At 52.7% G+C, this 13,144-nt stretch overlaps 1 protein-coding gene across 1 annotated transcript in view; it reads left to right on the top strand.

Annotated features, from left to right (window-relative positions):
* Nucleotides 1–13,144, top strand: part of tkfc (triokinase/FMN cyclase) — a 28,362-nt gene that overhangs the window by 3,722 nt on the left and 11,496 nt on the right. Inside the window, 9 exon segments of the mRNA XM_090213331.1 lie at nucleotides 65–99; nucleotides 101–155; nucleotides 2,636–2,727; nucleotides 4,309–4,332; nucleotides 4,334–4,394; nucleotides 5,265–5,354; nucleotides 5,520–5,636; nucleotides 7,915–8,028; nucleotides 12,204–12,341. Of these exon segments, the coding sequence (XP_090069457.1) occupies nucleotides 65–99; nucleotides 101–155; nucleotides 2,636–2,727; nucleotides 4,309–4,332; nucleotides 4,334–4,394; nucleotides 5,265–5,354; nucleotides 5,520–5,636; nucleotides 7,915–8,028; nucleotides 12,204–12,341 (726 nt within the window).

Raw genomic sequence — 13,144 nt, 5'->3', positions numbered from 1 at the left:
CTTATCTGTATCTGTCAGTTTATACTGCTCTAGTATTCTCAGAGATTGTATATTTCTACTGTAGGTACTCTGGGGGTCAGCTTGTCTCCCTGCAGTGTCTCCAGGCTGTCTGCCTTCCTTTGACCTGCCTGCTGGAGAGATGGAGCTGGGACTGGGTGGGGAGGAGCGAGGAGAGAGAGCTGGGACTAGGTGAGGGAGGGAGGACTGGGACTGGGTGAGGGAGGGAGGGAGAGAGAGCTGGGACTAGGTAGGGAGGGAGGGAGCTGGGACTGGGTGAGGGAGGGAGGGGAGAGAGAGCTGGGACTGGGTGAGGGAGGGAGGGAGAGAGAGCTGGGACTAGGTGAGGGAGGGAGGGAGCTGACGGGACTGGGTGAGGGAGGGAGGGAGGGGCTGGGACTAGGTTAGAGAGGGAGAGAGAGATGTGACTAGGTGAGGGATGGAGGGAGGGAGCTGGGACTGGGTGGGAGAGGGAGGGAGAGAGAGAGCTGGGACTGAGGGAGGGAGGAGGGAGGGAGGGAGAGAGAGAGCTGGGACTAGGGGAGGGAGGGAGGGAGGGAGAGAGAGAGAGAGAGAGAGCTGGGACTGGGTGAGGGAGGGAGGGAGCTGGGACTGGGTGAGAGAGGGAGGGAGGGAGGGAGAGAGCTGGGACTAGGTGAGGGAGGAAGGGAGATGGGAGGGAGGGAGAGAGAGGGCTGGGACTAGGTGAGGGAGGGAGAGAGAGGGCTGGGACTAGGTGAGGGAGGGAGAGAGAGAGCTGGGACTAGGTGAGGGAGGGAGGGAGAGAGAGAGAGCTGGGACTAGGTGAGGGAGGGAGGGAGGAAGGGAGGGAGAGAGAGCTGGGACTAGGTGAGGGAGGGAGGGAGCTGGGACTGGGTGAGGGAGGGAGGGAGAGCTGGGACTAGGTGAGAGAGGGACGGAGGGAGGGAGAGATGGGACTAGGTGAGAGAGAAGGGAGGGAGAAGGGAGATGGGACTGGGTGAGGGAGGGGAGAGAGAGCTGGGACTGGGTGAGAGAGGGAGGGAGAGAGGGAGCTGGGGACTGGTGAGAGAGAGAGGGAGCTGGGACTGGGTGGGGGGGGGGGAGGGAGGGAGCTGGGACTCGGGGAGGGAGGGAGCTGGGACTCGGTGAGAGCGAGAGGGAGGGAGGGAGGAGATGGAGCTGGGACTGGGTGAGAGAGGAGGGGGCTGGGACTGGGTGAGAGAGGGAGGGAGAGATGGAGCTGGGACTGGGTGAGAGAGGGAAGGAGAGAGGGAGCTGGGACTGGGTGAGAGATGGAGGGAGAGAGGGAGCTGGGACTGGGAGGGAGGGGAGCTGGGACTGGGTGAGGGAGGGAGAGTGAGAGAGAGCTGGGACTGGGTGAGAGAGGGAGGGAGAGAGAGAGGGAGCTGGGACTGGGTGAGAGGAAGGGAGCTGGGACTGGGTGAGAGAGGGAGCTGGGACTGGGTGAGAGAGGGAGAGAGAGGGAGCTGGGAGGGAGAGGGAGCTGGGACTGGGTGAGAGAGAAGGTGCAGGGACTGGGTGAGAGAGGGAGGGATGGAGCTGGGACTGGGTGAGAGAGGGAGGGAGCTGGACTGGGTGAGAGAGGGAGGGAGAGAGAGGGAGCTGGGGAGAGGAAGCTGGGACTGGGTGAGAGAGGGAGAGAGAGAGGGTGCAGGGACTGGGTCAGAGGGAGGGATGGAGCTGGGCCTGGGTGAGAGAGGGAGGGAGCTGGGACTGGGTGAGAGAGGGGAGGGAGAGAGAGGGAGCTGGGACTGGGTGAGAGAGGGAGAGAGAGATGGAGCTGGGACTGGGTGGAGAGAGGGATGGAGGCTGTAGAGAGGGAGGGAGCTGGGACTGGAGGAGAGAGGGAGGGAGGGAGAGAGGGAGGGAGCTGGGACTAGGTGAGAGGAGGGAGAGAGTTAGCTGGGACTAGGTGAGAAAGGGAGGGAGAGAGTTAGCTGGGACTAGGTGAGAGAGGAGGGAGAGAGGGAGCTGGGACTGGGTGAGTGGGGGGAGCTGGGACTGGGTGAGTGGGGGAGCTGGGACTGGGTGAGGGGGGGAGCTGGGACTGGGTGGGGGGCTGGGACTGGGTGAGGGGGGGGAGCTGGGACTGGGTGAGAGAGGGAGGGAGGGAGAGGGAGCTGGACTGGGAGGAGAGGGAGCTGGGACTGGGTGAGAGAGGGAGAGAGAGGGTGCAGGGACTGGGTGAGAGAGGGAGGGATGGAGCTGGGACTGTGTGAGAGAGGGAGGGAGCTGGGACTGGGTGAGAGAGGGAGGGAGAGGGAGCTGGGACTGGGGGAGAGAGGGAGGGAGGGAGAGAGGGAGGGAGCTGGGACTAGGTGAGGGAGAGAGTTAGCTGGGACTAGGTGAGAGAGGGAGGGAGAGAGGGAGCTGGGACTGGGTGAGTGGGGGGAGCTGGGACTGTGTGAGGGGGGAGCTGGGACTGGGTGAGGGGGGAGTTGGGACTGGGTGAGGGGGGAGCTGGGACTGGGTGAAGGGGGGGGAGCTGGGACTGGGTGAGGGGGGGGGGGGGGGGGGGGGCTGGGACTGGGTGAGGGGGGGAGCTGGGACTGGGTAAATCCATGTTTGGAATCGATAACTTTTATGGGGGAGAAAGAGCAGTTAGTAATTTAGATCATGTTGTTTTTCTCCTCAGGTATCCATGGTGAGCCTGCATTAAGAGGTCAAAGGTCAGTGTAATAAAGTTAGGTTACAGTGTAGGCAGTGTGTGGCATTAAGAGGTCAAAGGTCAGTGTAATAAAGTTAGGATACAGTGTAGGCAGTGTGTCCCAAATGGCACTCAATCTGGTTAAAAGTAGTTCACTGTTTTATTTAACCCTTTATTCAACCTCTATTCAACCTCTATTCAACCTCTATTCAACCTCTAATCAACCTTTATTCAACCTCTATTCAACCTCTATTTCAACCTCTATTCACCTTTATTCAACCTCTATTCAACCTCATTCAACCTCTATTCAACCTTTTATTTACCCTTTACATCAACCTCTATTCAATCTCTATTCAACCTCTATTCAAACCTTTTATTTACCCTTTATTCAACCTTTTATTTAACCTTTATTCAACTCTATTCAAACTCTATTCAACCTCTATTCAACCTCTATTCAACCTTTTATTTAACCTTTATTCAACCTCTATTCAACCTCTATTCAACCTTTATTCAACCTCTATTCACCCTCTATTCAACCTCTATTCAACCTTTTATTTACCCTTTATTCAACCTTTTATTTAACCTTTATTCAACCTCTATTCAACCTCTATTCAACCTTATTCAACCTCTATCAACCTCTATTCAACCTCTATTCAACCTTTTATTTTACCCTTTATTCACCTTTTATTAACCTTTATTCAACCTCTATTCAACCTCTATTCAACCTCTATTCAACCTTTTATTTAACCTTATTCTACCTCTATTCAACCTCTATTCAACCTCTATTCAACCTTTATTCAACCTCTATTCAACCTCTATTCAACCTCTATTCAACCTTTTATTTACCCTTTATTCAACCTTTTATTTAACCTTTATTCAACCTCTATTCAACCTCTATTCAACCTTTATTTACCCTCTATTCAAACTCTATTCAACCTTTATTTACCCTTTATTCAACCTTTATTTAACCTTTATTCAACCCTTTATTCAACCTCTATTCAAACTCTATTCAACCTTTATTTACCCTTTATTCAACCTTTATTTAACCTTTATTCAACCTTTATTTACCCTCTATTCAAACTCTATTCAACCTTTATTTACCCTCTATTTAACCTTTATTCAACCTTTATTTACCCTCTATTCAACCTTTATTTACCCTCTATTTAACCTTTATTCAACCTTTATTTACCCTTTATTCAACCTTTATTCAACCTTTATTTACCCTCTATTCAAACTCTATTCAACCTTTATTTACCCTCTATTTAACCTTTATTCAACCTTTATTTACCCTCTATTTCAACCTTTATTTACCCTCTATTTAACCTTTATTCAACCTTTATTTACCCTCTATTCAACCTTTATTTACCCTCTATTTAACCTTTATTCAACCTTTATTTACCCTCTATTCAAACTCTATTCAACCTTTATTTACCCTCTATTTAACCTTTATTCAACCTTTATTTACCCTCTATTTAACCTTTATTCAACCTTTATTTACCCTTTATTCAACCTCTATTCAACCTTATTTAACTAGGGCAACTCAGTTTAGAACGTATTCTTATTTACAATGACGGCCAAACCGGGTGGCGCTGCCCTGTCGGTGTGTCGTATTTAATTGGGGCCTGAGACGTTGTTGGTTTGCCATGATGGATCTCTTTTAGGTGACCTCGGCGGATGAGGTGGTGAAAGACCATGGTAGACCATATGACCAACCCTGCCAGCCAATCACATCTGTCTCTGAAGTCAGGTACAAGGACCACCGCATTTTAATCAGTGCAAAGTTCAACCGTGTCCCCTCCTCCTTTAAACCGTGTCCCCCTCCTCCTTTAAACCGTGACCCCTCCTCCTTAAACCGTGTCCCCCTCCTCCATTAATTAAACCGTGTCCCCCTCCTCCTTTAAACCGTGCCCCCCTCCTCCTTTAAACCGTGACCCCCTCCTCCTTTAAACTGTGCCCCCCCTCCTCCTTTAAAACCGTGCCCCCCCTCCTCCCTTTAAACCGTTGCCCCCCCTCCTCCTTTAAACCGTGCCCCCCCTCCTCCTTTAAACCGTGCCCCCTCCTCCTTTAAACCGTGACCCCCTCCTCCTTAATTAAACCGTGTCCCCCTCCTCCTTTAAACCGTGCCCCCCCTCCTCCTTTAAACCGTGCTCCCCCTCCTCCTTTAAACCGTGCTCCCCCTCCTCCTTTAAACCGTGACCCCCTCCTCCTTTAACCGTGCCCCCCCTCCTCCTTTAAACCGTGCTCCCCCCTCCTCCTTTAAACCGTGCTCCCCCTCCTCCTTTAAACCGTGCTCCCCCTCCTCCTTTAAACCGTGACCCCTCCTCCTTTAAACCGTGCTCCCCCTCCTCCTTTAAACCGTGCCCCCCTCCTCCTTTAAACCGTGCTCCCCCTCCTCCTTTAAAACCGTGCTCCCCCTCCTCCTTTAAACCGTGACCCCCTCCTCCTTTAAACCGTGCCCCCCTCCTCCTTTAAACCGTGCCCCCCTCCTCCTTTTTAAACCGTGTCCCCCCTTCCTTTTAACCATGCCCCCCTCTCCTCCTACCTCGTCCTCCTAACCGTGCCCCCTCCTCCTACCTCGTCCTCCTAACCGTGTCCCATCTCTCTCTCTCTGGTAAAGGTGACAGTGTGGTTCTGTGTGTCAACAACCTTGGAGCTCTGTCTTGTCTAGAGATATCTGTTGTTACTAGATCTGCTATACGCTACCTGGGTAAGACTCGTGGCTCATTGCCTAACTGTTATCGTAAATAATAACAATGTATAATATTGTATTTTATTGCTTTATGAAAAGCTAATTGTTGACCTCGTTATTCAGGTTACCTTGTTTACATTCTCTGTGGAATCTCTTTTTTTTTTTTTGTTGCCATGGTTACAGAGGGTCGTGGGGTGCGGGTTGCCCGGGTGATGTCGGGGTCATTTATGACATCACTGGAGATGGCGGGAGTGTCTCTGTCAATGATGAGAGCAGACCAGGAGATACTCCGACTGTTTGGTGAGAACACACACAGTCACCTTGTTACACTGGTGGGTTGAGAACACAGTCACCTGGTTGAGAACACAGTCACCTTGTCACACTGGGTGGTTGAGAACACAGTCACCTTGTTACACTGGTGGGTTGAGAACACAGTCACCTGGTGAGAACACAGTCACCTGGTTGAGAACACAGTCACCTTGTCACACTGGGTGGTTGAGAACACAGTCACCTTGTCACACTGGTGGGTTGAGAACACAGTCACCTGGTTGAGAACACAGTCACCTGGTTGAGAACACAGTCACATTGTCACACTTGGTGGTTGAGAACACAGTCACCTTGTCACACTGGTGGGTTGAGAACACAGTCACCTTGTCACACTGGTGGGTTGAGACATGTCACCTTGTCACACTGGTTGGTTGAGAACACAGTCACTCCCGATTACACTCACACATACACACAAACCTATCACCATGTAACTACTGGCTTGTCGTTCCCTCCCTCCCCATCCTCACTCTCTCCCTCCCCATCTCTCCCTCCCTCCCTCCCCCCCATCTCTCACTCTCTCCCTCCCCATCTCTCCCTCCCTCCCTCCCCATCTCTCACTCTCTCCTCCCCATCTCTCTCTCTCTCCCTCCCCATCTCTCTCTCCCTCCTCCCCATCTCTCTCTCCCTCCCTCCCCATCTCTCTCTCCCTCCCCATCTCTCTCTCTCCCTCCCCATCTCTTACTCCCTCCCTCCCCATCTCTCACTCTCTCCCTCCCCATCTCTTACTCCCTCCCTCCCATCTCTCACTCTCTCCCTCCCCATCTCACTCTCTCCCTCCCCATCTCTTACTCTCTCTCCCTCCCCATCTCACTCTCTCCCTCCCCATCTCTTACTCTCTCCCTCCCCATCTCTCACTCCCTCCCACCCTCCCCATCTCTCACTCCCTCCCTCCCTCCCCATCTCTCACTCCCTCCCTCCCTCCCTCCCCATCTCTCACTCCCTCCCTCCCTCCCTCCCCTCTCTCACTCTCTCCCTCCCCATCTCTCACTCTCTCCCTCCCCATCTCTTACTCTCTCCCTCCCCATCTCTCACACACCCCTCCCCATCTCTCTCTCCCTCCCTCCCCCATCACTCTCTCCCCCTCCCCATCTCTCTCTCTCCCTCCCCATCTCTCTCTCCCTCCCCATTCTCTTACTCTCTCCCTCCCCATCTTTTACTCTCTCCCTCCCCATCTCTTACTCCTCTCTCCCCATCTCTTACTCTCTCCCTCCCCACTCTCACTCTCTCCCTCCCCATCTCTTACTCTCTCCCTCCCCATCTCTTACTCTCCCTCCCATCTCTTACTCTCTCCCTCCCCATCTCTCCTCCCTCCCTCCCTCCCCCATCTCTCCACTCCCTCCCTCCCTCCCCATCTCTCACTCTCTCCCTCCCTCCCCATCTCTCACTCTCTCCCTCCCTCCCCATCTCTCACTCTCTCCTCCCATCTCTTACTCTCCCTCCCCATCTCTCACTCCCTCCCTCCCTCCCCATCTCTCACTCTCTCCCTCCCTCCCCATCTCTCACTCTCTCCCTCCCCATCTCTTACTCCTCCCCTCCCCATCTCTTACTCTCTCCCTCCCCATCTCTTACTCTCTCCCTCCCCATCTCTCACTCTCTCCCTCCCCATCTCTTACTCTCCCTCCCCATCTCTCACTCCCTCCCTCCCTCCCCATCTCTCACTCTCTCCCCCTCCCTCCCCATCTCTCACTCTCTCCCTCCCCATCTCTTACTCTCTCCCTCCCCATCTCTTACTCTCTCCCTCCCCATCTCTTACTCTCTCCCTCCCCATCTCTCACTCACTCCCTCCCCATCTCTCTCTCCCTCCCTCCCCATCTCTCTCTCTCCCTCCCCATCTCTCTCTCTCCCTCCCCATCTCTCTCTCTCCCTCCCCATCTTTTACTCTCTCCCTCCCCATCTCTTACTCTCTCCCTCCCCATCTCTTACTCTCTCCCTCCCCATCTCACTCTCTCCCTCCCCATCTCTTACTCTCTCCCTCCCCATCTCTTACTCTCTCCCTCCCCATCTCTTACTCTCTCCCTCCCCATCTCTCACTCCCTCCCTCCCTCCCCATCTCTCACTGCCTCCCTCCCTCCCCATCTCTCACTCCCTCCCTCCCTCCCCATCTCTCACTCCCTCTCTCCCTCCCCATCTCTCTCTCCCTACCTCCCCATCTCTCTCTCCCTACCTCCCCATCTCTCCCTCCCTCCCCATCTCTCCCTCCATCTCACTCCCTCCCTGCCCATCTCTCCCTCCCTCCCCATCTCTCTCTCAGATGCCAAGACCACAGCCTCTGCCTGGCCCAACCTCAGTACTGTGTGTATCAGTGGGACGAGTTATATTCTGGACCCTCCAGCAAAAGACATGCAAGAGACCTCTCACACAGAAGGTACGGTTAGGACAACACTCACCTGACCTCTCACACAGAAGGTACGGTTAGGACAACACACACCTGACCTCTCACACAGAAGGTACGGTTAGGACAACACACACCTGACCTCTCACACAGAAGGTACGGTTAGGACAACACTCACCTGACCTCTCACACAGAAGGTAGGTTTAGGACAACACACACCTGACCTCTCACACAGAAGGTACAGTTAGGACAACACTCACCTGACCTCTCACACAGAAGGTACGGTTAGGACAACACTCACCTGACCTCTCACACAGAAGGTACGGTTAGGACAACACTCACCTGACCTGACACCTCACACAGAATGTAGGTTTAGGACAACACTCACCTGACCTCGCACACAGAAGGTAGGTTTAGGACAACACTCACCTGACCTCTCACACAGAAGGTAGGTTTAGGACAACACACACCTGACCTCTCACACAGAAGGTAGGTTTAGGACAACACTCACCTGACCTCTCACACAGAAGGTACGGTTAGGACAACACACACCTGACCTCTCACACAGAAGGTAGGTTTAGGACAACACACACCTGACCTCGCACACAGAAGGTACGGTTAGCACAACACTCACCTGACACCTCACACAGAAGGTACGGTTAGGACAACACACACCTGACACCTCACACAGAAGGTACGGTTAGGACAACACACACCTGACACCTCACACAGAAGGTAGGGTTAGCACAACACTCACTTGACCTCTCACACAGAAGGTAGGTTTAGGACAACACTCACCTGACCTCTCACACAGAAGGTAGGTTTAGCTCAGTGGGTCAACAGTCTTGAGGCCATGCAGGATACCTGGGTCTAGCTCAGTGGGTCAACAGTCTTGATGCCCTGCAGGATACCTGGGTTTAGCTCAGTGGGTCAACAGTCTTGAAGCCCTGCAGGATACCTGGGTCTAGCTCAGTGGGTCAACAGTCTTGAGGCCATGCAGGATACCTGGGTCTAGCTCAGTGGGCCAACTGTCTTGATGCCCTGCAGGATACCTGGGTCTAGCTCAGTGGGTCAACAGTCTTGATGCCCTGCAGGATACCTGGGTCTAGCTCAGTGGGCCAACAGTCTTGAGGCCCTGCAGGATACCTGGGTCTAGCTCAGTGGGTCAACAGTCTAGATGCCCTGCAGGATACCTGGGTCTAGCTCAGTGGGCCAATAGTCTTGAGGTCCTGCAGGATACCTGGGTCTAGCTCAGTGGGTCAACAGTCTTGATGCCCTGCAGGATACCTGGGTCTAGCTCAGTGGGCCAACAGTCTTGAGGTCCTGCAGGATACCTGGGTCTAGCTCAGTGGGTCAACAGTCTTGAGGTCATGCAGGATACCTGGGTCTAGCTCAGTGGGTCAACAGTCTTGAGGTCATGCAGGATACCTGGGTCTAGCTCAGTGGGCCAACAGTCTTGATGCCCTGCAGGATGCCTGGGTCTAGCTCAGTGGGTCAACAGTCTTGAGGTCCTGCAGGATACCTGGGTCTAGCTCAGTGGGCCAACAGTCTTGATGTCCTGCAGGATACCTGGGTCTAGCTCAGTGGGCCAACAGTCTTGATGTCCTGCAGGATACCTGGGTCTAGCTCAGTGGGTCAACAGTCTTGATGTCCTGCAGGATACCTGGGTCTAGCTCAGTGGGTCAACAGTCTTGATGTCCTGCAGGATACCTGGGTCTAGCTCAGTGGGCCAACAGTCTTGATGTCCTGCAGGATACCTGGGTTTAGCTCAGTGGGCCAACAGTCTTGATGCCCTGCAGGATACCTGGGTTTAGCTCAGTGGGTCAACAGTCTTGATGCCCTGCAGGATACCTGGGTCTAGCTCAGTGGGTCAACAGTCTTGAGGCCATGCAGGATACCTGGGTCTAGCTCAGTGGGTCAACAGTCTTGATGCCCTGCAGGATACCTGGGTCTAGCTCAGTGGGTCAACAGTCTTGATGCCCTGCAGGATACCTGGGTCTAGCTCAGTGGGTCAACAGTCTTGATGCCCTGCAGGATACCTGGGTCTAGCTCAGTGGGCCAACAGTATTGATGCCCTGCAGGATACCTGGGTCTAGCTCAGTGGGCCAAAAGTCTTGAGGTCCTGCAGGATACCTGGGTCTAGCTCAGTGGGTCAACAGTCTTGATGCCCTGCAGGATACCTGGGTCTAGCTCAGTGGGCCAACAGTCTTGAGGTCCTGCAGGATACCTGGGTCTAGCTCAGTGGGTCAACAGTCTTGATGCCCTGCAGGATACCTGGGTCTAGCTCAGTGGGCCAACAGTCTTGAGGCCCTGCAGGATACCTGGGTCTAGCTCAGTGGGTCAACAGTCTTGATGCCCTGCAGGATACCTGGGTCTAGCTCAGTGGGCCAACAGTCTTGATGTCCTGCAGGATACCTGGGTCAAGCTCAGTGGGCCAACAGTCTTGAGGTCATGCAGGATACCTGGGTCTAGCTCAGTGGGTCAACAGTCTTGATGCCCTGCAGGATACCTGGGTCTAGCTCAGTGGGTCAACAGTCTTGAGGTTATACAAGATACCTGAGTCTAGCTCAGTGGGTCAACAGTCTTGAGGTCCTGCAGGATATCTGGGTCTAGCTCAGTGGGCCAACAGTCTTGATGCCCTGCAGGATACCTGGGTCTAGCTCAGTGGGCCAACAGTCTTGAGGCCCTGCAGGATACTTGGGTCTAGCTCAGTGGGCCAACAGTCTTGATGCCCTGCAGGATACCTGGGTCTAGCTCAGTGGGCCAACAGTCTTGAGGTCCTGCAGGATACCTGGGTCTAGCTCAGTGGGTCAACAGTCTTGAGGTCATGCAGGATACATGGGTCTAGCTCAGTGGGCCAATAGTCTTGAGGTCATGCATGATACCTGGGTCTAGCTCAGTGGGTCAACAGTCTTGATGTCCTGCAGGATACCTGGGTCTAGCTCAGTGGGTCAACAGTCTTGATGCCCTGCAGGATACCTGGGTCTAGCTCAGTGGGCCAACAGTCTTGAGGCCCTGCAGGATACCTGGGTCTAGCTCAGTGGGTCAACAGTCTTGAGGCCCTGCAGGATACCTGGGTCTAGCTCAGTGGGTCAACAGTCTTGAGGCCCTGCAGGATACCTGGGTCTAGCTCAGTTGGTCAACAGTCTTGATGCCCTGCAGGATACCTGGGTCTAGCTCAGTGGGTCAACATTCTTGATGCCCTGCAGGATACTTGGGTCTAGCTCAGTGGGCCAACAGTCTTGATGCCTTGCAGGATACCTGGGTTTAGCTCAGTGGGCCAACAGTCTTGATGCCCTGCAGGATACCTGGGTCTAGCTCAGTGGGTCAACAGTCTTGATGCCCTGCAGAATACCTGGGTCTAGCTCAGTGGGTCAACAGTCTTGAGGTCATGCAGGATACCTGGGTCTAGCTCAGTGGGTCAACAGTCTTGAGGTCATGCAGGGTACCTGGGTCTAGCTCAGTGGGTCAACAGTCTTGATGCCCTGCAGGATACCTGGGTCTAGCTCAGTGGGTCAACATTCTTGATGCCCTGCAGGATACTTGGGTCTAGCTCAGTGGGCCAACAGTCTTGATGCCTTGCAGGATACCTGGGTTTAGCTCAGTGGGCCAACAGTCTTGATGCCCTGCAGGATACCTGGGTCTAGCTCAGTGGGTCAACAGTCTTGATGCCCTGCAGAATACCTGGGTCTAGCTCAGTGGGTCAACAGTCTTGAGGTCATGCAGGATACCTGGGTCTAGCTCAGTTGGTCAACAGTCTTGATGCCCTGCAGGATACCTGGGTCTAGCTCAGTGGGTCAACATTCTTGATGCCCTGCAGGATACCTGGGATCCAATCCAGTCGTATTGTTCCCTCACTTTTTTTTTTAAACATCATCTTTGATCTTTTGAATACACACACACACACAGACACACACACACAGACACACACACACAGACACACACACACTCACACACACAGACACACAGACACACACAGACACACACACACACACAGACACACACAGACACACACACACACACTCACACACACAGACACACAGACACACACACACACACACACACCCACACACACAGACACAGACACACACACAGACACACACACAGACACACACACACACAGACACACACACACACAGACACACACACACAGACACACACAGACACACACACACACAGCTGTAAATGAATATCTTTGTGTGTGTCAGGTCCTCTCAGTGATGTGATGCGGAAGGCTCTAGAAGCGGTGTGCTCTTCCCTTCTTCAACGCCAAGAGGAACTAAACTCACTGGACAGGGCATCCGGGGACGGAGATTGCGGGAACACTCATGCCCAAGCTGCGAAAGGTGAAGACCTTAATTGCGTACTTGTAGATACACTATGCAACATTTTGTGAACAGTATTCATTTGAGTTTGAGTTTATTTATACAGGGACAGTGCACATTAATCAACGTTTCAGTAAAAGTGCCTGTTTTAGCCAGCCGGCTAATTTTCAACCGCAGTCCCTGGGCAGGTTATTAAAAACAATTACAATACAGACAATCATTGATCAGTGAGCACACGCAGAGCAACATAGAACGAGCAAGACGTAGCATACAGACAGAGCAACATAGAACAAAGAGCAACAAGACAAAATTCATAAAAGCAACAAAGTGTTTCCACACCTCACAAGCTACAGACTACAGACAACATGGAAAGCGGCAACACACAGCTAGGGACCATGTTCACAAATCTGATTGGCATTTAGCCAGGTCTTCATGTTTTTTGTGAAAGTGTGATATGTGGTGCAGCTGTGTGTCTGGACCATTACAGTAGTGAGTAACTGAGTCACTATGTAACCTGGACCATTACAGTAGTGAGTAACTGAGTCACTATGTAACCTGGACCATTACAGTAGTGAGTAACTGAGTCACTATGTAACCTGGACCATTACAGTAGTGAGTAACTATGTAACCTGGACCATTACAGTAGTGAGTAACTTTGTAACCTGGACCATTACAGTAGTGAGTCACTATGTAACCTGGACCATTACAGTAGTGAGTAACTATGTAACCTGGACCATTACAGTAGTGAGTCACTATGTAACCTGGACCATTACAGTAGTGAGTAACTATGTAACCTGGACCATTACAGTAGTGAGTCACTATGT

This window comes from Oncorhynchus mykiss, chromosome 21 (genome assembly GCF_057628025.1).
Source record: "Oncorhynchus mykiss isolate SJ-2025 chromosome 21, ASM5762802v1, whole genome shotgun sequence".
Taxonomy (NCBI): domain Eukaryota; kingdom Metazoa; phylum Chordata; class Actinopteri; order Salmoniformes; family Salmonidae; genus Oncorhynchus; species Oncorhynchus mykiss.
This window is presented reverse-complemented; position numbering and strand designations above follow the sequence as displayed.